Source organism: Phodopus roborovskii, unplaced genomic scaffold (genome assembly GCF_943737965.1).
Source record: "Phodopus roborovskii unplaced genomic scaffold, PHOROB, whole genome shotgun sequence".
Taxonomy (NCBI): domain Eukaryota; kingdom Metazoa; phylum Chordata; class Mammalia; order Rodentia; family Cricetidae; genus Phodopus; species Phodopus roborovskii.
Genome location: NW_026125295.1, coordinates 2,879,864 through 2,903,902, shown reverse-complemented (window position 1 = coordinate 2,903,902; position 24,039 = coordinate 2,879,864). Strand labels below are relative to the sequence as shown.

Here is a 24,039-nt window from a genome sequence, read left to right as displayed (position 1 = left end):
CTCCAGCTCAGTCACACTGGCCAGCGGGGTATCAGAGGAAAGAAACCTTGACTTGAGATTTTTTAAAGCTGCAGGGCACTATCCAGTTGGTGAGTTGAACTGAATGGGGGGGGGGAGGTCAGTCAGCATCTTTTCACAAGAACGGAAAACAGTGCATTGTACACGGCACAGCATTTCCTCAGAAATGCCTGCTACACCGTGTGGAGTTACACACACACCTCCACTGGCCGGAATGTCGAATAAGCAGTCAACCAATGTTTCCGAGAACCCAGTTTGGGGTTCACTCCGGGAGCTGTTAGGCAAAGTGGGACACTGCACCCTGGTGGACAAAGACAGGTAGCAACGGGCAACAGGAACCACCTGCAGCCAGTATTACCAACCCCAAGTATCCAGAAGCTGCCACATGAACCTTTAAACTTCCAAAGGACTCGCTGACATCACAGTCTCAGGTAGCTTTGGGCAACACCTGGGGATTTTCTGGGAGCAACAGGTGGCCTGTTGCCTAGGGAGTGGAGATGTGTCAGTTAGATTCCTGGACTTTAAGAGCACCTCAGGTCTAGCTGGCTGCTTCTTTGGGCTTTCATTAAAGTCAAATCAGTGATGACTTAGGACCACTGTCTAAGTGATGCGGAATCCTAATGTCAGGTGTGGTTAGACACGACCATGACTGCTCTACTGCTACTCAGAGGGGTAACTGTTCTGGGAAAGCTCATCCCTGGTGTCTAGGACCTAGTCACAAGCTCCATGGGGCTGAAGAAGGCGGCAGATGGACTCAGGACTGCAGAGTTAACTGAGGACGCACAGCTTGGCAGACCTCCACATGTGGGCTAGAAAATGAGGTGTCTGTTCACAGGCTTCCTTCCCTTCTTCCCAGCCTCGCACTCCCGTAAACTACCTGCCCCAAACCCTTGTTTCGGGTTCTCCTTTTAGAGGAGTAAGACGCGTGGTACCAGGAATGGCCTCCCATGAAGGGTAGCTTTCAGTGTCAGCTTAACGGGATCTGAATCACCAAGGAGACCTCTGGGGTAAGTGTGTGGTTTGGATGAGAATGGTCCCCATGGCCCCATGAATGCTTGCTCGTTCCCCAGGTGGTAGAATTGTTTAGAAAGTATTATGAGGTGTGGCTTTGTTGGAGGAGTATCATTAGAAGGCGTGGCCTTGTTGTAGGAGGCGTGGTCTTGTTGAGAAGGTGTGGACTTCCTGGGGGAGGTGTGGCCTTGCTGGAGGAGGTGTGTCACTGGGAGTGGCCAGTGCGGTGTCCAAAGGCTTTAAGCAAGCCCCCAGTTAAGTGTTTTCTTTTATAAGTTGCCTTGGTCATGGTGTCTCTTCACAGCATGGCTGTGAGGGAGCTTCCAGGAAGTTTTAACAGTGGATGGGAGACCCACTCTGACTGTGGGTGGCATTATGCCACGGGCTGGCGTCCCTGGCTGAAGAAGAAAGAGAACCTGAGCTTTTCCACTGTGAACACAATGTGCCCAGCCAGCTCACACTCCTGCCATCATGCCTCCCCCATCGCGAGGGGCTGCACCCTCACACTGTGAGCCAAAAGCAAACCCTTAGGTTTCTTCTGTCAGAGCAAGAGCTGTAACAAATGCATCTAAACAAGGGTGTGGGTCAGCATCTGCAGTTTTTGGAGGTGTCCACTAGCAACCAGGCCTTGCAGCTAGGGTCTACTGCGTGAGCAAGGATATCCCAAAATGTATGCCATGTCCCTCAGCTATGATGAAGAGGCCCAGGTTAAAGGGGGCAGGGTTTGGCATGTTTATTTTAAAACTTGTGAGTGTGTATATGTGTGTAGGAGTGTGTATGTGCATACATATGTGTGTGCAGCACGTGTGGTGCTAGGCGTGTGTCACAGCACACAGGAGGGGATCAGAGGTCAACCGTGCGGGTTGCGGGATTGGACTCAGGTCATCAGGCTTGCACAGCTAGTGCTCTTCTGCCTGTGGAAGAATCTCCCCATGCAGGAGTTGGCCCGTGACTTAGCTCCTTTAGTTTACCAGGAACTGGACAGGCTGCACGGCTGGCTGGCTTGGTTAGCAGGTTTGGAAGCTCTGAAGAGAGGGACCGACAGGTTCAGGGCAGTCTTTAGTGGTACACACGCCTGTGATGGCAGGTGGAGGGCTCAGCTATGGTGGGACACCGGGGATGAATCTAGAGGGGCAGAGGACACAGTGTCCTGGGAGACTGGAGTGGGTTATCTGCCATGATCCATGAGCTAGATATGGCTTTGATCCCTAAGCTCACGGAGCGGTTTCTTGGACACAAACATGACAGGAAGGGAAGGGAAGGTGCCAGCAGTGCCTGTGACCCTGAGGAAGCAGTGGTCCAGGGAGTGGGCAATGTAAAGATGGACGCGAGAGAGCCCGCTGTCTGACCATATAAACCATATGCAGGAGGCCCAGAGATGCGGCACCTTCAGGGAGGACATCAGTGAATCCCCACGCCAGTCTCAATAGAGGAGCGATGACAAAAGATATGGCTATGACATTGGGCCTCCTCTATCACTGGGGATGACAAGATCACTACCAAGGGGACCACTGTAAGCATCGAAAGCCGAGGGACGCGGTTTCCAGGAATGACCATAGGCAATGGCTTGGAGTCACAGTATCCCAATGTGGTGAGCTAGGCAAAGGCTGATGTCCGCCACTAGAAAGCTGAGACACCCTTTTCCAGGTCCCAGCTTTGGTCAGTGTCCTGACACAGTGGTTAAAGGCAGGGGTGAGTGGGTCATTTCCAAGCCCTCACTGCACCCAGTGTTAGTACCCAGGCATCCGTACTGGCCTGTCCCTGGGGTCCTGACAGGACACGCCCTCAGCTGCAGCCACTAAGAGCAGCATCTTTGCACATTCGCTGTGTTCCCTTTTAAAGGGACCCGCCCACCTCCCATCATCCTCTCTCTCTCTCTCTCTCTCTCTCTCTCTCTCTCTCTCTCTCTCTGTCGGTCAGCTGGTCCTTTGTCTCTCCCGCCATGCCTTTCCTCTCTCCTGCCGCTCCCATCCCTGGAGGCTGTCTCCCCACTCCCCTTTCCCTAATGAAACAAACAAACAAACAAACAAACCCTCTGCTTGAACCCTGTCGAATGAGCCGTTTTTTTTCTTAAATTACAACACCCAGGCCTTAGGAATACCATCAGCGCAGTTTAAACCAACTCTTACGCTAGGAAATGTGACAGGCCACCATTGTCCCTTGTCACTCCCAGAAAGGCCCAAGTCCTTCACACAGTGGGGCCCAGAAGTAGCGTGCTTCCTGCCCGTTATTTCCCTTGTTGGGATGCAAACTTGGGCCAACCTGGAATGATTTTCCCCATCAACAGCTCCCAGAACCCTCGCCAGGTACAAGGGCTTTTATGGATTCAGTGAAAGTTCCAGAACGTTTTACTCTTTCTTAAGATAACCCTGGAGGACAACGCAGCCCTGGAATTGCTACAAGGCTTTCCTCCACTAACGTTTCCAGGTCATCTCCATCGAATCCCGTCCAACCCACCTGCGGGGCCCTAACAGCAGAAACATCTCCTCGGTGGACAGCACTGGGCTATTTCTTCCTAAGCCAGGCTCCGAGAACAGGAACTACAGGGTTGTCATGAGAGCAGAGAGCATGGCTTCCAGCACTTTGCTGACCACGTGGGAATCTTTTCATACCCTGTCCCTCGAAAGGCACAAAAGCAGTCTGTGTGAGCAGGCAGGAAGTAGTACTCACCCTCTCCTGCGTGGGACAGGGCTACAGTCACTTCCCAGCTCAGTGTCACACAAGACCATGAGTGTTAGGACATCTGTCTCGGTTTGAAGGTGAAATGTCACACACAGGCAGAGTCCAACATCTGGTCTCTCAACCATGCACTGTTTTAAAAGGTTGGGGAACACTTAAAAGGTGGGCCCTTGCTGGAGAGAGCCCGTCGCTGAGGGCAGGTCTTGAGGTTTTATAGGTCGACTCTCCTTCCTGACTGCTTACACAGCACGGCCATACCTCACCATGCCTCCCCCAACCAGGATGACCTGCAGGTAACTCTGTCAACCGTGAGCCATAACAGCACCAGTAAGATAGCACAGGGGGTAGACATTTGCCACCAAGCCGGACGACCGGAGCTGCATCCCCAGGACCCACAGGGTGGAAAGAACTGATTCCTGAAAGTTTTCCTGTGATCTCCACACGCATGTAGCATGAGCACACATGTATACATACATACATACATATAAATGTAATGATTTTTAAGTGAGCCCAAATAAACCCTTTGTTCCATAAATTGCCTTTGTCAGGTATTTTGTGATAGCAATAAGATCGGTAACTTAAGCTGGGCACGGTAGCACATGCCTATACTCCCAGCAGGCAGATCTCTGAGTTCAAGGCCAGTTTGGTCTTGCAGAGTGAGTTCCAGGACAGCCAGGGCTGCATAGAGAATCCCTGTCTTGAAAAACAAAAAAGAAAAGTAACACACGTGACATCCATAAGACTGCTCTGCTCATCAACACGCGGAACAACATCAAGTCATTTGGACCCAGGGAAGAGGGAATTCTCCAAGGGGCAGTGAAACCAACAGCAGAGGAGAAATGTGAAGGACAGTAATTTCTTTTCTTTTTGAGACAGGGTTTCTCTGTATTGTTTTGGAGCCTGTCCTGGAAGCTGCTCTGTAGATCAGGCTGGACTGGAACTCACAGAGATCCTCCTGCCCCTGCCTTCTGAGTGCTGGGATTAAAGATGTGTGCCACCACCACTCAGCCAGTCATGTCTAATGCTCACGGCCAAGGAAAATCCATTTGGTGGCTCCAAAGCAATTCATCTCAACATAGAAGGACCCTAAGAAGACCCAACCTAAACAGCCAGTTTCTTCTGGACTTCCTGAGCTACAGCCCCATTGACACATCTAAGGTTATGATAAAATGGGAGGAGGGCTGTGGGGGGGTGGGTAGTTCTGGGATGAAGAGAACATTTACTGCTCTGTTCCCAGCACCCACATCATGCAGATCACAAGTGGCTGCAACCCCAGCCCCACAGGATCCGTCGCCTTCTCCTGGCCTCCTGCACACAAGGTGCATGTAAACTCACACAGGCACGCACATGCAATAAATAATAAATAAAATCTTATTTTTTTTAATTAAAAAAAATCTATATAGTGCTCTGCCTGCATTATGTCCGCAAGCCAGAAGAGGGCGCCAGAGGTCATTACAGATGGTTGTGAGCCACCATGTGGGTGCTGGGGATTGAATTCAGAACCTCAGGAAGAGCAGCCAGTGCACGCAACAGCGGCTGAGCCACCTCTCCAACCCCATAAAATCTCTTTTAAAAGAGGAGGCGGAAGGAGAGAGGGGGGAAGGAAGAGGGATGGAAGGAGGAGGGGGGGCCAGGTGCCGGAGGAGGAAGAAGGAAGCAGAGGAAAAGGAAGGCCAGGAAGCTAGCTTCCATCAGTTACAAAATCCTCAGATTTGCCCGGTGTTCAGTTCAACCCCTTCTGAATGAATGGACATTGAAATGGCACCATGAGTGATAAATTTTTATTTCACACTTGCAGGGTGTAGTGGCATACGTGTTTACAAAGTAGATAACCACAGGAACATAAAACAGAACACAATTCCAAGCAACCACACTGGATGTTCAGGCCCCCTGGAGTCCCCGCCCCCACTACACACACAATGCATATAACACTGGAGGGTTAGAAAAGGAAAAAGGCAGTACAAACAAAACACCCTTAGACCACGCACTCCTCAAGGGTCTAATACTGACCAGTGTGATTTTTTTTTTCAGTTATAAGCATCTTAAAAAAACAAAACCTTAACTGTAACAATATAGGCATCAGTGGGTAACTTGAACATCTCCCCCCCCAAGTTCTAGTCCTCAGTGCTAAAAATAAATATATCTGCATCCACTGTGCACATTCCTGGATTGGAACAAAAAGTAAAAGCAGCTTGGTGACATCACAGGTTAAGGGTCATCACGAACTGGTCAAGACCCTGGCCTCCAGGTCTTTTGGGAGGAAGCTGGGAATTCCTACCCAACGGTCTCCACAAGCCCTGTCATCTCACCCCAGGGGCCTGCAGAGCCCCTGTCAGGGACACCTCGGCTCCAGGGTGGAGAAACCCAGCTGTCTACTAGCAACTCAGGGCCATAGGAAGAGCGGGGAGGCAGCTGGGAGGGCTTGGCACACCTACGGCCTCTATAGTCCTCAAGGTCACATATCAAAGAGAAAGTCAAGACCGATTCCAGATGACCAGCAGCCCAGAGGCCGCTGTGGTGCGCACGTCACTTCAGACAGGCTGGGGAAGAGCAGAAACTGAGGTCCATGGTGGCCATCAACACCCCCAGGGGCAGATTTGTGGATACCTGCCCTACTTCACATCTCTGCTGATTGATTTTGCTTATTCATATATGTCTTGAGTTAAAACTTTTTTTTTTTCTCACATTTTAAAAGTCTGGCTAAACAGAAGATACTGCTGCAGGAAAGGCGGTAGGTAGCAAAAGGCAGGTCACAGAGAGCAATGGGCACTTTGGGTCTGGACACTAAACCCTCCTGCACTCCTGACCAGTGGCCAGATTCATTCGCTCCCTTCATCTCAGATGGAAAAAGAAAAAAAAAAAAGACAAATGTATAGTTTTAAAAAGTAAAACTAGGAAGCTGGAGAGATGGCTCAGTGATTCAGAGCCACCTCTAATTCCAGCCCCAGACCTTTGGCTTCCTCAGGCACCTGCACTCATGTGGAAGACACAAAAACCTACACACGTTTAAAAATAAGTCCAAAAATAAAATAGCTGAGTAAAGGCTCTTGGCACCAAGCTGAGCAATGTGAGTTCGATCCCAGAGACCCACATGGTAGGAGAGAACTAGCCCCTCCAGCTGTCCTCTGACGGCCATGTTAGCCATCATAGACACACACACACACACACACACACACACACACACACACACAATTAAAATATATATTAAGTCCTCATTATCTTCATTTACTTCCTTCTGCATTATGGGTAAGAGGGATGTTAGACTTAAAGAGACAGCGCACGCTGGGCACATGGAAAAATTTTCAGACTTTAAATCAAACCAAAGAGAACTGTAAAAAGACAGTTCCCTGAGAAACTGGAGAAAGCACAGGGCTCCACGATGCACTCATTTAATCCCAGCACTCAGGAGGCAGAGGCACCAGGATCTCCTTGAGTTTTAGGCCAGCCTGGTCTGTGTAGTGAGTTCCGGGACACCCTGTCTCCAAAACAAATAAACAAACAATAGCAACAACGAAACCAAAACAAAATACCCAAACACAGATCAATGAAATAGAAGCCAGAAAAAAACAGAAACAGCACAAAAGAGTAAGCAAAACAGAACTGAAAAACTTTATCTACAGGGGAACCACTGAGTTTATAAAGGAAAGGGTGACTGACTGGTGCCACAAAACAAAGATATGACTGCAAGAGAATGGGATGGACATGGTGGCCCATTAGCTGTGATCCCAAGAGTCAGCGGGCCGAGGCAGGCTCCTTAGTGAGACCCAGTCAGGGAGGGAAGGAGGAGGAGGAGAAAGGAATTCCGTGAACACCTTCAATAACCCATGAACACCTTCGATAACCCGGAGTCGTGAAGAGAGTGAAGTAGCAAACGCTCTAAAGCAGGAAGAGACAGACGAGCTGGGAACACAGAACATCTGCTTCCCTTCTACACAAGGAGAGCGGGCGGGCGGCCTCATCTCTTCCGAGAACTGTCCTGTTCATGTCATTGTGTGCGTGTGGGCCACGCGATCTGTGTCTAAGTGTGGGCACACCCTTGGCACCACACACACGCACACGCAGGGGAGCTCAGAAGTCAGGCTTTGTGGGGCTGTCGCCTGCTGAGTCTCCTCATTGGCTCTGATCACTGTTTTTTTCCCTTTCTGTGATGGTCCCGAGACTGAGCCTAGGACCCCCACTTGCAAGGCAAGCTCTCCACCAGTGAGCTGTAGCCCAGCCCCCTCCTATTAACAGAAAAGTATTCAGTGACACAGAGTTCGGAGAGGATGGAGGAGCCAGGCGTGGTGGCGCAGGCCTGGCATCCAGCTCTTGGGAGGCAGAGGCAGGAGGATGACTGTAAGTCAAAGGCCATGGGGTATATACAAGAAGACCCTGCTTCTGAAACAGAAACGAAACAACAGAATGGATCCCAAGATGGCGGTATCAAACACGAAAGACCCAGGATGGCCAAAGCTAACTAACTTCATCAAGCCTACTGCCCTGAACAGAAAGATCCAGAGATCAAGGAACCAGTAAAAATAATGGGAATGGCAAGAGTCGAAAAGCTCCCAGCGGCAACAGGAGCCTGGAGTGGAAAGATGATGTCAACTGGAAAGATGTCAACTGTCTGCTGAGATGAAAAGCAAGTAGGAACAGAAGGGGCGGTCGTGACCCAGAGGGGGCTGAGTCGCCAGAAATGCAGAGCACGGGAGAAAGTGATCTTCGTGATGCTGGAGGGTGGCAGCCGGGAGGAGTCTGGGAGAGCTAGGGGCTGAGTGGTGGCTTCTCCTGGAGTCCCAGCCATAAGTCGTGGTTTTACAAAGTCTCTCTCAGGGCCCTGAAATCCTGTGTGAGGTGGGAGGGGGAAGAGACTACTCTCTCTCTCTCTTTCTCTCTCTCTCTCTCTCTCTCCCTCCCCTCCCCCACACAGGGTCTCATGTAGCCCAGGATGGCCTCAAACTCACTAACTCATTAGCAGCTTTGAACTCCTACTTGTCCTGTCTCCACCCACTGAGAGCTGGGGATTAGAGGTTGGACGGGGCCACTGTCCATGCCCTATCTACTGGGAGACAAGAATGCTCGAGTAGTCTCCTGCACCGCCCCAGACCCCACCACACCAGAAGGACAAGAAGGTGAAGAACCCCATCTACAAAGCAGAGTGTGTACAGGGCAGGAAGGAGGCTCTTAGTAGGCATCACATGGACACCTGGACTCTACTGGCCACTCAGATTCCTCAGGGCTGGCAGCCCCAGAGCAGAGGCTCTGCAGGCTCAGATTCCTCAGGGCTCGCAGCCCCAGAGCAGAGGCTCTGCAGGCTCATCCCTTAGCACCAACCAGCACTAGGACATCACACTAAGTGCCGACTGTGGGGACAGTCCCAGCGTTTTCTCAGCAAAGCAGCTCGAGGTAGACGCAAGAATTACACCCATTTCAGGGTGGATGGAAGTCAAGGATCTAGGAGGACTTGTCACTGCCGGGCACCAACCCTGCCTCAGAAGCAGCAGGAAGCTCCTCTCCAGGCAGAGGGTGTCTGCATGCCCGTCCAGAGGACTCCTGGCCATGAGTCTGAGCTACCCAGATGGTCCTGAACACATCTCAATGAGGCCTTTTCCTTAGAGCAGCTTTCTGCTATGCAAAAGGCAAAAATCTCTCTCGCCCCTGGCAAAGGCTAGACCAACAGAACTGCAGACATTCACAAGACAGCTCCTTTTAGTTTTCTTGTTGGTCTAGTATGCTTCTGTGGCCAGGGGCCAAGGTAGATGGATTAGAATACCCCACCAGGTAAAACAGTCCTATCATCCATGGCCAGGGCCTGAGGGAACTTGCAGGGGCAGAGCTGGGTCACATCCATGTCAGCTTTCCTATGGGTGGACAAGAAACCTCAGCTTCTCACCAAAATATCAGACCCAAACCTGGGGTAATGAGTAGGGGGTTCCAATCTCCTGGCTCATTCAACCATAACAGATGGCCTCCTGCAATTAGCAACTCTTAGAGGGCTCACTCCATCTAGGTATGGGTGAACTGAACCCAGCCTCAAACAAGCAAACCACTTTGAAGGGAACACGGGGCTCTGGGGCCTTGTTTAATGTTTATCTGCGTTCACCACGACCAATACAGCTACTTAACCACCGAGCCATAAAATGAACTTTCAGAAGGATTTAGCTCCCGCTTTGCACATCATGCATGCAGTCTCTCTCTCTCTCTCTCTCTCTCTCTCTCTCTCTCTTTCTCTCCTAGTTTTGTTTTGTGATGCTGGGTTGGAACTCAAAGTCGGGCACCTCCTAGGCAAGTACTTTGTCAAGCATACCTGATCACATCCAGTGTCCTTTCCTCACCCCTGAACACAGAAGCAGCCTATCCTTAATTGCCTCACCCAAAGACAACAGAATTCAGAGCCACCAAGAGTGTGAGAATCTGCAGAGTCATGACCTACCACCACTCACATGATTTCTTCTGCAGCTACCCAGCACAGCAATCAGTAACCCTCAAGGTCCAGACAGGAAAGACCCTGTGCTTCAGCAGGTTCTGCTGACGTCCTCAATAAGGGTGACTTGGACTGAGCTGAGGAGGAAAGGGACACACTCCTCCGGCAAGCAGAGGGAAGGCGTCCATCTCGTTTGACTTCTAAACATGGTCCATGCCCAAACCAACTGTCTCTAGAAATTCCAGAACCCACCCAAGTCCTGACCAGGGTTAAACCCACAGGAGACAAGTGTCCCTCCCTGAGTCTGAGCCAAGAGGTGCCCTTTGCAACCTCCCCACCCTCTACAAAAGGGCCTCTCTCCACAGCAGCCAGAAAACAGACGAGCGTTCGCATTTATGTGGAGGAGTAGACTCACAGGTGTGCTATCAAGAGCAACTGATTAACACAATTGGTAAACCAGTCTGAACTTGCCAACCCCACTGCAAGTCGCTGTTCCCAGCAGGCTGTGGTCAAAGGGGTGCTGGCAGGGCTGGGCTGCAGCAGGAGATGGACGAAGGTGCTGGGCAAGGGCGAAGCAGGGCAGGAGCACTGGGAAAGGCTTAGGGAGCCCGCCATAGGATGAGCTCTGTGATCTCCGCCCTGCTCCCCAACCTCATGGGTATCCCGTAGTAGGCCGTGCCAGGGCTGACATACACGAATGTAGCCTGGCCTACTTGGTAGAGTCCAGCAAAGAAAGGGTTCAGGAGATAGGCTGCGACATTCCAGGGGAAGATCTGCCCCGCATGTGTATGTCCAGAAAGGATCAAGTTTATATCTGGCCGAGCCTGGAGGGCTCTCTTGGCAGCCAGAGGCTGGTGAGCCAGCAAGATGGTGGTGTCATCTGGGCTGCAGCCCTCCAGAGCCTTCTCAAGGTCCATGCCATGGCCAGAGTAGTGAAGGATGTCTGCTTCTATGTCATCCACGCCCGCCAGGCAGACCCATTCCTTACCAGCCCCACCGCTGTCCTGGTCCCCGGGGGCAGAGATCTTCACGTTCTCGTTATGCAGAGGCCGGACGCGCAAGGATTCCAGCAGCGTGAACCAGTTGCTGACGTCTGATGTGTAGTACTCGTGGTTCCCTGTGACAAAGTAGATGCCAAGACGGGAGCGAAGGTGGCCCAAAGGCGCCACCGCTGTCTGCAGGACGGAGGCCTCCGAGTCGGAGAGGTCACCCACGATCACGGTGATGTCTGGCTCTAGCGTGTTCACCATCCTCACAAACATCTCCATCTTGGTCCTGCCCACTGTGGGACCCAAGTGAATGTCGGAAAGAAGCACAATCCTGAGGTTGTTCATAGAGGCGGGCAGCTGATGGATGGGCACCTCCACGGTTTTCACCACTGGGGGCTGGGCAGCATTCAGAAGGCCAATGGTACTGAGGACAGCTGTCACCGCCACCGCCAGGGCAGGCCTGAGCACCAGGTGCCTCGTCTTGTCAAGGCTGCTCACCACTCTACCGCTACGCCACGCTAAGAACTGGTAGGCCTGCTCCATGGCGTTCAAGATACAAAGGAAGAAAACCATGATGATGTAAGCCCCCAGGCAGGAGTAGGCTGCTAAGGAAAACACATAGGGTTCCTCGGCCACCAAGAAGAGCATGGTGAAGAAACTGGAATGTGCCAGGGCCAGAAACGCCATGACAACCAGCTTCCAAAGCTGAAAACAGGTGGATTCCACGGCAGGGGAATGGCTGAGGTTGCTCACTGTGCTCCGCCAGATGTACAGGGAACCAATGAGCATGAGCGAGTTGACAAACAGGACCAGCTGCAGGCGAAACAGCCAGCGCCAGGCCTGGAGCTCAAGGGTCTCAGCCAGAAAGGATCGGGAGAGGGTCATGGACACGAAGACAGCGGCTGCAGCCAGGGCAGCCTTGGAACCCAGGGACAGCTGCCTGAAGAGTGCCATTCTCAGCTCCCGGAAGAGTCCCCAGCAGCTCAGTGCAGGCGGACTCTGGAAGGCAATGACTTCTTTAGAAAGGACAGTGGCCAATGAGAAACTTCCAGGTCAGCTGCGCCTGCAACCAGGAACCGGCATCAGCTTTGTGGGATAGGTAATCAAAGCATCCTTGTCCCCATTCAGTAAAAGCCCACAGACCACTTACACAGCTCCAGCCTGCCCTAAATCCAAGCCACTCAAATGTCCATTGCTCGCTACAACTTAACATTAAAATACACTGCAATCGTGACATGATGCGCGATGGACAGTTTTATTTTTATTCATTTTAGTTTTGGTTTCTTGAGACAGGGTTTCTCTGTATAGCTCTGGCTGTTCTGGACTTGGCTCTGTAGACCAGGCTGGCCTCGAACTCAGAGGTCTGCCTGCCTCTGCCTCCTGAGCGCTGGGATTAGTGGCTTTGCCATGGGCAGTTGGTTTATATGGTTCCAAGGATAGAACCGAGGCTTCACCCATGCCAGGCAGGCATTCTACCAGGCAAGACACATCTCCAGGCTCAGTTTCCATCATCGTAACAGTGTTTTTTTTTTTTTTTTTTATGTTTAAGGGTTCCCTGCAATAGGTATGTATTGTTTCCTTTGTTTTGTTTTGTTTTAACAAAACATTCTAAAGCATCAGTAATCAGTGTGAAGTCTTTTTCTGAGCCAAAACCATTTTTGTAATTTATTAAACAGTTACTTACTAGTGTTTTTTTCAAAGGCAACCAACACGAGAGTTCATTGTAGACTGCAAAGGTCAACATAAAAAGCTAGGTCTGGGGGCTGGGGGTGTGACTGAGTTGGTAGAGTGTTCAACATGAACAAAGCCCTGGGTTCCACCTTCAGCACCTCATAAACAGGCATGGTGATGCACAGCTTTGTCCCCAGTATTTGAGACATGAATGGGGACCAAGTTAGAGGCCAGCCTAGGCTTTATGAGACCCAGCCATTAAAAACAAAAGAACGACTTCTCTTAATGGAGCTATAACCCTGTCCGAAAATGTTAACACTTGATTTTCATACAACGTATTTCGTGATTATTGGTTTATGACTTCTTAAGGAAGTACACATTTTATAACTGGGTGGTGGCGCTAGCACTTAACCCCAAGACGCAGAGCCAGGCAGATCTCTGAGTTCAAGGCCAGCCTGGTCTACAGAGTGAGTTTGAGGACAGCCAAGGCTACACAGAGAAACCCTGTCTCAAAAAAAAAACAAAACAAAACCAACCAAACAAACAAAAAATAAAAAGAAAGTACACATTTTAACTTTTCATCTAGGACTAAAGTTTGAGAGTTAATGTTGCAAATGCAAACAAAAAAATAATGGAAAGCTAGTTTACTAGTATTTTTCTTTGGCTTGAGTCTAACAGCTCAACAGGGTATCTAGATTCCTCAACAGGCGCACCTCCTACTTCTTACCTGACTTACACCAGACAGATGGCCTCCATGAATCCTTATCTCTCTCTCTGCCCATACTGATATTGAAGGAATTACGGATTCCTTTCTGTCCTCTACTCTACTGGTTCCCATAAACCTCTGCCCACTGGTTCTAAAGGATGGCAAGTTCTGATGGAGCAGCAGGCACTCAATTTTCTTTAAACGAGAGCATTCAAAAAAAAAAAAAAACGCGAAAGTTTAGATAAACGTCTGCCATTTCCAGGGGTGTAATTTTTATAAGTCATAAGGCTCAAAGTCTTCTAACTTGTACTTTAACTTACCCCCGACTCAGTCCGTCTGGCGGGCCCCAAGCTGATTCGCTCAAAGTGCAAAGCAGCAGCAGCCGCGTCCTACCACACTCTGTCCCCTTCACACGCTCAGAGCTGACCTCTCCTCCAGGTGCGCGTCCAACAAGCCTCAGCGCCCCCTGCCCCGAGATCTCGCCTGCCTGAGGCAGTTTGCCTCTTCCCCCACCCCCTTTTCCCCCTAAAAGAGGAAAGGTTTCCAGCAAGCCAAAGAACACCCCAAACTAAAAGCAGCCAGCAGGTGGCTAGCGAGAAGTGACAAGATGTTTGAGAAGGAAGGTGTCCCCGATTGCAAACATTCCTGTGACTCCACTGCAGGAGCCTCTCCTGACCCCATCTTTTTCTCCTTCCGGAGCGCTCTGTGAAGCCCGAACTCCGCAAGGATCGCGCCCCACGCAAGGGCCCGCGGGTCCTTCCCGCAGCCCCGCGCAGCCTGGAGCCCCTCTCCCCAGAAACCGAAGCTGGAAAGATGCGGGCGCACCTCAAGCCAGCCCCCGATCGCGTTGCACAAACGGGGAAGCGAGTCCGCGCGCAGAGCAACGCCGCAGCGGAACCCACGCGCGCCAGCAACCAGGAAGGAGCGCGCCCCGCCCTGCCGCTCGGCCGGCCCGCCCCCTACGGGAGGCCTGGCCACTGCCTGCGCCTCGGCGGCCTGCCTGTTCCGAGGGGTGACCGGGGGTCCCCGGGATCCGCGCTTTGCAGAGCCACAGCTTTCCTCGGCCTGTGGCCGCTTCCCAGCGGCGGAGCGTCCCCGCGCGGTGGCACCGAAGACTTACATAGACGCCGTGCGCGGCGCCCTGCAGCAGCGGCGCCGATAGCAGGAGCAGCGTGCACAGCGGGACCCGCAGCATGACGGCGATCGGCGGGATCTCAGCACTCGACCGTCGGCGCTCTGGCGAGCCGCTCCACCTCCGGCGGGGGGCTGAGGACCCTCAGCCTGGACCCGCCCCGGGAGGACCCGCCCCCGCCCGCCCCCAGCCCCGCCCCGAGGCTCTGCGCTGGGAGCGGAGATCCAGCCTCCCCGCTACGTGTCGCCGGAGCCCCTGTTGGCTAATCACTTCTCGCCTCTGAATGGCGGTTTGCCTGAATCAGCCTTGATTAAGCAAGCGCAGGGACCGGTCATCCCTGGGGACCTTCAGGCTGTCCCGGCTACCAGGAAAGAACTGAGCGGGGAAGAGGAAAACAGCCAGTCCTGAGTGTTCCGGGCAGCCGATGCCTAGCTCTTAAACCCTCCCTAGCACGTGGTCTAACACTCACGAGGTGGGTGGGATCCACAGGCCGCGTGACTCAAACCTGGAAAAGGCACACTCCGGTCCCCAGCCCAGGGAGCCCTGAAACACAGACGCTAGGACAGGACCCAGCTCTGAGTTTCAATGCAAGCTAAAGTTGGAGAAGCGCTGCGCTAGGTTACTGAGGAATTCTAAGTGTGACTCAGCTACGGTGAATTTATTGGTGAGACCGCAGCGCTTTCCACCGGTAACTTCTGGTCTACCGCCTCCTGAGTGCTGGAATTACAGTCGTGTGCCACCTCCTCTGGCTTAAGTGAGGTTGATTTAAGTATACATACTTGGGATGTACCAGCTTTAATGAGTTGCCATCTGTAACAGTGTTCATTTATTGTAAGGCATTGTAGGCACTTTATCTATTTATTTTATTTGTCCTTTCAGTGCCGCAGGTGGCCACAGGTCCTCATTAATGCCAGGCAAGTAGTACTCAACTACTGGGCCTATAAAGAACAAAACTCCCCATTTGGTTTATTTCTTTATTTCTTTGTTTTCTCTTATCTATTCATCTTCTGAGACAGCTTCTCAACATGTATCCTCCGACCTCCACATGTACACCATGGCACACATACCCGTGTGCCATGGACATACACATATACACACGATCTCAAGCAGTGCTCGAACTTACCACAGTTTTTGTTGTTTTGGTTTTAGACGGCAGGGTCTCTGTTATGTAGCCCTGGCTGTCCTGAAACTCTATGTAGAACAGACTGGTCTTGAACTTACAGAGATCTGCCTGCCTCCCAGGTGCTAAGATTAAAGGTGTGCACCACCGTGCTCACTCACATTCTCTTTCGGTAAATAAATGTGTAGTTAAATTACATTATTTTGACAGATGAGAATCTAATGTCCTTTTCGCACCTGGATCTCCAGATTCAGCCATTACACTTAGTTCTGTCCAGGGACTGAGGCAGGAGGATTGCCACAAATAAGAGACTAGCTTGGGTTACATGTCACTTTAGATAGGCGTTCTTAGACCTGATGTTTCTTAGTAATTTCCCACACACTAAGCCCCTTGCTTGCACAATGCTGCATGTTCACAATTGTATGTTCTTCGTAGGGCCCAGCTAGATCACTCCCCTATTGTAATGGTATCAACCCCTATTTCAACAGCTGAGAAAAGTCTTCCTTCAATTTTTGTTTTTGTTTTTTTCTCTGGGTAGCCCTGGCTGTTCTGGAGCTCGCTCTGTAGAACGCAGAGATGTGCCTGGCTCTGCCTCTGCCCCTAGAGTTCTGGGCGTGCGCTATCGACACCCAGCTTCTTCCTTCAAATTTTAAAGTGCAGACTAAGTTTTTCTTGGGGTCAGGGAGACGGCACAGCAGGTCACGGCTCTTGCTGTGAAAGACGGATGATGACTTGTGGAAGTAAATGCTTCCATCCAAGTCTAGCTTGGTAGATCATTGATTTTACTGGGGTTAATTACAGGAGACTGAGTGACTCAAAAGTAGCTGTATCAGGGACAGGCATGCCGCCCACAGATGGTTGAGGAATGTGTCACAGGGTCTTGACCACTCAGCCTTCCTCTTCTTGAACACTCAGCATTCCCCAAGATCACAAGGAGCTGGGTGCAGGGAGGAAAGGCAGTAGGGACCTCAGGTGAAGGTCCAGGGACTGGCTCCCCAGCCCTTGACTGCCACGTTACACCTGGCTGTCTCTGCTCTGCTAATTTAGCTCTATGGCTGCAGGCCCCAAGGCTCCTTTGACTCCCTCAGCAGCTTCTGCTTCGTGAAGACGACGGCACCATCGTGATGACAGACGGCGAGGCAGTGACACCACCGCCCTCCACCCCTTCCTCGTCTTTCTGCCACCTCTTCAGTCATGTTCAGTCTTTGAGGGGGTGACAGATGTTTTTCCTTCCTAAGCACTGGGATACTACGCCAAAACAACAACAGCTGCTTGCCTATCCCCAGGAGCGCGATCGTCAGTCCCCACAGACACCTCCGCCCACACTAGAAAGGGGTTTCCCTGGGGCCCAGCTGAAAGGTCCTACATGGGTGTAAACACAACGCTGTTCCATCTACCGAAACAATAGCCTTAGCCTCCCGCTGGTACCTGCAACCTGCCAGCCACACAGTGTCCCCCTGACGTTGGTAATGTGGTAAGCGAGATCCGGAACTGAGCAGGACCGACAGCAACCATTCTTTCCCAGCAGCCGGCACAGTGCCTTCCAGTGCTGTGTGTGCCCGCCATCAGGAAGGAAGCCTCCAGCTCTCTGCCCCTCCAGCTCTCTGCCCCAGCCCCTGTGTCCTGCAACTACAGGACATAGTGTTTGAGCAACACGGATTTGCCATCCAGTTCTGGTGTGCAGCCACCAACAGTGGCAATGGTGTTTATTTTAGGTCCACAGGAACCTTTCTGCCCAGCGGCTCATAAAGTGGTGATCGTCCCGTTTCTGGGATTTCTATCTAAGGCTTCTGGGAGCGCCTTTTTCTCACTTTAAAAAATTATTTCTTGTGGGTGGGTGTTTTACTTGCATGCATGTCTCCTGTGTGCCTGGTGCCTACAGAGGCCAGGAGGAGGTGTCAGAGCCCTCACAGCTGGAATTACAGATGCTTGAACCTCCATGTGGGTGCTGAGACTCGAACCTTAGTCTTCTGGAAGAGCAGCCAGAGCTTTCAAATGCTGAGGACTCTCCAGCCCCCTTTTCTCACAAAAAAAAAAAAAACAAAACAAAAAAACCCAGATTGTTATCTCTCTCTCTCTCTCTCTCTCTCTCTCTCTGTGTGTGTGTGTGTGTGTGTGTGTGTGTGTGTGTAGGTCCATACATGCCCTAACACACATGTGGAAGTCGGAGGACAACTTGCACAGGGATCGAACTGAGGTTGTCAGGGTCTTGGCAGGGCTTTACCTCGTGAGTATCTTGCTGGCCCCAAGACCAAATTCTTAGATCAAGTTTCTCAGCACAAAGGAGACTGATTTGCCCCAGAGGGGCAGAGGGCAGGGATAAGGGACAAAGACAGGAGATAGAGGATGAAGGAGAGGGGAGGGGAGCCAGGGGAAGGGGCCAAAAGACCAAGGACTTCCTCTGGATAGAGAGGGGACAGTAGCGACCCACAGGAAAACTGCGGTTTGTGAAGCTACAAGGGGAACCCTCATGTTAGGACGAGGTGTTTAATTTTAATTGGGCCTGTTGACTTGGTGAGCCCAAGGGGTTCTTTTGATTGCTGGATTTCAATACCATGATGGCTAGACCTTGGTAGGCGGCCTCAGGAGGAGGGATTGTCCAAATACGGGAATGGACCTCACGGGCTAGCTTCAGGAATGCAATCCAGCCGTTTTTGGCAAGGGCGAGGCCTGCCAAGGCCACATGTTTGAGTGGGCTAGTGTCTCTTCACCCACTTTTTAAATTTTGATTTTATTTTTTCCCCCCATAAAGAATCTCACTCTACCCCAGATTGATCTGGGAATTCGCCATGTTTAATGGAGGCTGGCCTAGAACCACATTGATCTCCTAATCTCAGCCTCCCAAGTGCCGGGATTACAGATGGGAGTCACCATGCCTGGCTCATTTTAACTCTTGTTTGTTTGAGACAGGGTCTCGCTAGATAGCCTTGGGTGGCCTGGAACTCACAGAGCTCTGCCTGCCTCTGTCTCCTGATGTTGTGATTAAAGAGTGTGCCATAATGGTAGAATCCTGAGGCCCACTCTGTTCAAGCAAGTATGAAGTAGACTTGGGATTCAGTAGCTAAAAGGATCACACACACACACACACACACACACACACACACACACACACACACACGGCATGAAGAGATCCCATCACATTGTTCTCTCAAAAGAACAATGTTAGGTACAGTGGCTTGGGTGGGGCACTACCTTATTTCAGTCTCCATTATCTGTAGTCATGCCATGGGCCCCCTAGACTCTCCATTGTCCACACTTGGCATTTGGAATGGCTTTGGCTTAGATGAATAATCTCTCACCTTACAGGCTGTCGTTTCCCCAGCCACACCAGATAATGCTCTAACGGTGGTGTCCAGGATGTGGTCAGCGGGCACTCACCTCCAGTGGAGAATTACACACACCCTACTCTCAGACCCAGTGCTAAGGAGCAAGCATAACCTGTGTCATCTGTAAACCTTCTTTCCACATCCCTCTACGCTGTCTCTGCTGCCTGGGGCGTTCCCACGAATTAAGGTACAGCTAGCTCCAACATCGACCGATGCTCCAAGTAGTCTGCACGTTATTAGCAGGGGACCAGTAAGTCTGAAATCCAATGCAGAGCCACGGGTAGCCCTGAGTAGTTCTCACCGTCGCATAGCATCAGCCGTCTTATTTGGGAGCAGCTGGGTGAGATCCCCAACTCCTGAGACCCCCTTTCTCTACACACCATCAGTGCCAACTCCTGCTGGCCACTTCTTTGGTGAACCCGTCGTGCTTCACAAGTTTTCAAAGGCTCACAAGAACAGCTTTCACTCAACTTCCCTTCACACAAATCTGGCCACTTTTGTCTGTGAGTGACCCAGGCAGGCCTCATCTGCTTTGCCATCCAAACTGGATTTACTTGCTGGTAGAAGTCTTTCAGATCCACCGAAGCCTCTCTCAGCTAGCAAGGATTAGGTTCCAGTACGGGTCACCGGAGCCAACAGTCCCCTCTCTTTCATCTTTCTTTCTAATTTTATTTTATGTGTATAGGTGCATGCATGCCCAGTGCCCGTGGAAGCCAGCAGAGGGCATTTGATCTCTTGGAACTGAAGTTAGAGATGGTTGAGAGACACCATGTGGGAGCTGTCAATCAAATCCAGGTCCAGTACTTCCAACAATTGAGCTGTCTTTCCAGTCCCTCATTTTCTTTTTCTTTTTCTTTTTTTTTTCTTTCTTTCTTTTCCTCTTTTTTTTTTTTTAAAGAGATAGGCTCTTACTATTAGACAAGGCTGGCCATGCAACTTCTACCTGGCTTCGTATGGGACACATATGGACACTGATTGCAGTCTACTGTCAGCCATTCATGGGGCCTCCCTGTAGTCGCTTGCTTGAGCCCACAGGCTTTTAATCACAAAAGTGAAGGGGCAAGGTCCCTGATCCCTGAAGAAGAAGGGGCAGGGTCCCCGATCCCCGAAGACGTGAACTTTTATTTGACTGGCATAGATGATTGACGCCTCTAGGTTATATGTTATATCAGATCTACTCAACATGCATCATCCCAGTATCCTCTCTCTCTGTTACAGTCACAAGATGACTGTCACAGTCTTAACAGACTTAAGTGGTTTGCAATGTCCCAAAGATCACCTTGGGACAACCAGTTTCCTTTAGTGCACATGTGTGCCAAATCCCTACTGAATTTTACTTCCTCAGTGGCCAGACTTCTTCCAGTGTGTTGGAGTCGGGGGTTCTGCACTGTGCAAGGGATGACCCAGTACAGTCCGCAAGGCAATTGTTTTAGTTGCTGTGTCTCAGAGATAACCTTGCCAGACTCGTCGTCTGCATCTGCCCCGCGTTCCTGCCTCAATAGGTGGCCACATTCATTCAGAACTGTGTCACCCCACATCACACAGAGGAAGACACACCTGCACTAGGACATCTCGCACAGACATCCCACCTCCAGGCAGCTCAGCTTTGTTCTCGTGTGTTACTTGTAAAAAGGACCATGCAACTGCCCCTCTCATTCTTTGGGTCCGTCGTGTTGCTCTTGGGGAACTGGTCTATTGTCTCATTTTCCCTGGGGGACAGGTGAGCAAATGTCTATTCACGCAGACACGGTGGCAGCCCACAGAAATGGTTCCGTTGAGTTTGGAACCCAGTGAGTTTACTGGGGTTACACACAGAGGCACGAGTTACTCGGTAACAGCTGCACCATGGCAAAGCACCACCCGCAAATGACCAATGGTCCCACTCCTGATTGTCCTTTCACTTCCTGTGTTCTCATGCTCCCTCAAGACTGCATGCAACTGGTGTGCACGAGTGTGGAGTGCATGAGCCTCAGTCACGCGTTAGAGCCGGCTCTGCTCTGTGTGTCCAGGAGAAAGCAGAAGCTCTCCAAACTTTAGTCCATACTCTGGCAAGATAGAGATTATAACATGACATTCTCTCATCGGTCTGATGAGTATCTAGAAGTTTGGCACATGGTTGCAAAAAGAATTGGACCCATTGAGTAGATAACACCATATCTCAAAGTCAGGGTTCTTATTGTTCATTATTTATTTGTTTTGTTAGTTGGTTTTTCGAAACAGGGTTTCTCTGTGTAGCCCTGGCTGTCCTGGAACTCACTCTATAAACCAGGCTGGCCTTGAACCAGACCTCTGCCTCTCTAGTGTTGGGATTAAAGGTGTGCACCACAACTTCCTGGATAGTGTTACCGTTTGATAATGACCCACAGACAAAGAATTAAGTAATATTTTTCACTTGGGAGGTGGTGTCAAGGGGATCAGAAGTTAAAGGTTATCGTTGGCTACAAAGAGAGAGAGAATTCAAGGCCAGCCTGGTTTACATGAGATCTTATCTTTAAAAAGAAAAGTTTTTTTATTGTTGATTTATTGACTTGATTATTACAGAGGGAATGTGAGAGACTATTCTGTTTTTGTTTTTTTTTTTTTTTCATTCAAGATTTATTATGTATACTTGCCTCCATGTATGCCTGCAGGCCAGAAGAGGGCGCCAGATCTCATTTTGGGTGGTTGTGAGAATTGAACTCAGGACCTCTGGAAGAGAAGCCAGTGCTCTTAACCTCTGAGCCATCTCTCTAGTTTGCCCCCCCCCCCTTTTTTTTTTTATTCTTTTTGGACACTTTTTTTTTTAAACCAATTACTCCAACCCATTCATGAAAAAAAAAAAATGGAGGACAGAAAATGTATCCCCAAATCGGTATTCCAAGCATGAAGAGACCCAGAGAGAAGGAAGTGAATATAGAATAAACAGTGACATTTGGGAAATCAGTCGATGAAGGGATTCTTTGTTTTGTGTTATTTTTTTTTCCAAGTCTGAAATTATGTTACATGGAGTTTTCAGTGTTTCTTAGAGCATGGTAAACCTAATTTCTCTGTTTCTCCCCAGCTTTTAGATACAAGATTATAACATGCAATAAACATTTTTAGCAGAACCGAGGCCGGGTGTTTAGAGCAGGGCTGACCAACTACAGGCAGGGGACCAAATGCAGCCTGTGTCCCGTTTTTCAACAGCCTGCCCGATAAGAATAGTTTTTGTATGTGCAGTTGGGCAGTGATGGACTGGCTAGAGATCCAGTTCCACACTGAGCATGTGTGTGCGTGTGCTGTTGTGTGCTGGTATGTGTATAGTGTGGTGTGCAGACATGTGAACACGTGTGCACGTGGAAGCCAGAGGACAACTTGGAGTGTCATCCTCAGGGACACCACCAACCTCCTGAGCAGCAGGGTCTGTCAGTGGCCTGGGGCTGGCTCACCAACTGGGCTAGCCCCGCTGTCAGTCAAGCCCCAGGATCCTCCTGTCTCTGACCCCCCCCCCAGCATTAGGACTGCAGACTGGTGTCACCACCCCGTGATCTTTACACTGAGCCCCTCCCCAGCCTAATATTTACGACGGAAATGTCAGTGTCTGTGGCTGAAGCACTCCTGATCTCTAGCGGAACTGTTTTCTCCATCCACTGACGGGGAGCAGCAGCTTCTACGGGGACTCGGGAGCAATAGACCGAAGTGCTTGTTACTCGGCCCTTCGCAGAAATCGCTCAGGAGAAGGCAGGTTGTGTTTGTTTCTGAAACTGTAGCATTTTACTTTTTATTGTAGTTGCAGTGTTAACTCCAGATTATTATTAGTTTTGAGACAGGGTATCATGTAACCCAGGTTGTCCTCAATCCTGTGAATAGACACAGACACATGTATGGAAACAAAAAGTAAAATAAATTGGTTTTTTTTTTAAGTACGAGTGCTTGCTTTGGCAGTACATATGCCAAAACTGAAATCATACAGACATTAGCATAGTCCCTGGGGAAGGGTGACGTAAGCATTTGTCAAGCAGTCTGTATTCATTTTTAGATTTTTTTTTTTTTGTGCATGAATGTTTTATATACCACACAAAGGCCTGGTACTCAGTGAAGCCAGAAGACTGTGTTAGAACCCCGTGACTGGAGCTACAGACGGTTGCAAGCCGCCATGTGGGTGCTGGGGATTGAACCCAGGTCCTGTGGAGGAGCAGCCAGTGCTCTTCACCACTGAGCCACCCCTCCATCCCTATCTCATCATCTGGCATACAGGAGTTCTTTTTATTGTGCTTTTTAGATTTTTACTCTTCCCATGCAGCCCAGGTTGGCCTTGAACTCATAACAATTCTTTTGCTCCAGTCTTTGCCGGTACATACAGGAACTCTTATATCAGAATGGAAAGTCAGCAAAGCGCTTGTGGTGGTGATATCTCATTTATGATTTAGGAAAGCTTGCCTAGAGTTCAGAAATGCAAAGTAGCTGGCCACTAGTTTCTTATGTCTGCCTCATGCTTAAAGAGCTGATCCTGTCTCCAGGAGGTCTCACCAAGCCTCGAACTGTAACCTGTCCTCAGCGTGGCTGGAGAATGAATGCCTCTGACAGAATACTGAAGACCCTGCTTCTATCTTTTATGCCCCTCTAGTGCTGGTGTTAAAGTCATGTGATCTGTTACTCTTTCAGACTGATCCAATCTCATGTATCCCTGGGCGGCCTTGAACTCAAAGAGATCTGTCTACCTTTTAATCCTGCATCCTAGGACTAAAGGTGTGTGCCACCACCTTCTAGCTTCTGGCTGATGGAATTAAAGGTGTGTGTCTGGCTTCTATGGCCTGTGACTGACTTTGCTTTCTGAATCCTCAGGCACGATTTAATAAATCATGACTAACATATCACCACAGCTTGACACACAAATATGAAGACTTCCTGAATTTGAGTCTTCAGAAATCATGTTGCAAAAAGAAGAAGAAAAAAAAAGTGTGCCCAAAGTCCTTATAATTCCAGGATGGGAGGCAGACATCAGAGGGTCCCTGGACCCCTCTGG

General features: G+C 50.3%; 1 protein-coding gene and 1 non-coding gene across 2 annotated transcripts in view; one reads left to right on the top strand and one right to left on the bottom strand.

The window, feature by feature from the left end:
• Glb1 (galactosidase beta 1) overlaps nt 1–14,702 on the bottom strand; it is a 68,562-nt gene extending 53,860 nt beyond the window's left edge. Inside the window, exon 1 of the mRNA XM_051201872.1 lies at nt 14,598–14,702. Within this exon, the coding sequence (XP_051057829.1) occupies nt 14,598–14,672 (75 nt within the window). The 5' untranslated portion in view covers nt 14,673–14,702. The remainder of the gene's footprint in view (nt 1–14,597) is intronic.
• An 8,240-nt stretch (nt 14,703–22,942) lies between these two features.
• LOC127213547 (U6 spliceosomal RNA) lies at nt 22,943–23,046 on the top strand. The gene has a single exon (XR_007833648.1). It is a non-coding gene; the product is annotated as a U6 spliceosomal RNA (small nuclear RNA).
• Nucleotides 23,047–24,039: the final 993 nt, after the last annotated feature.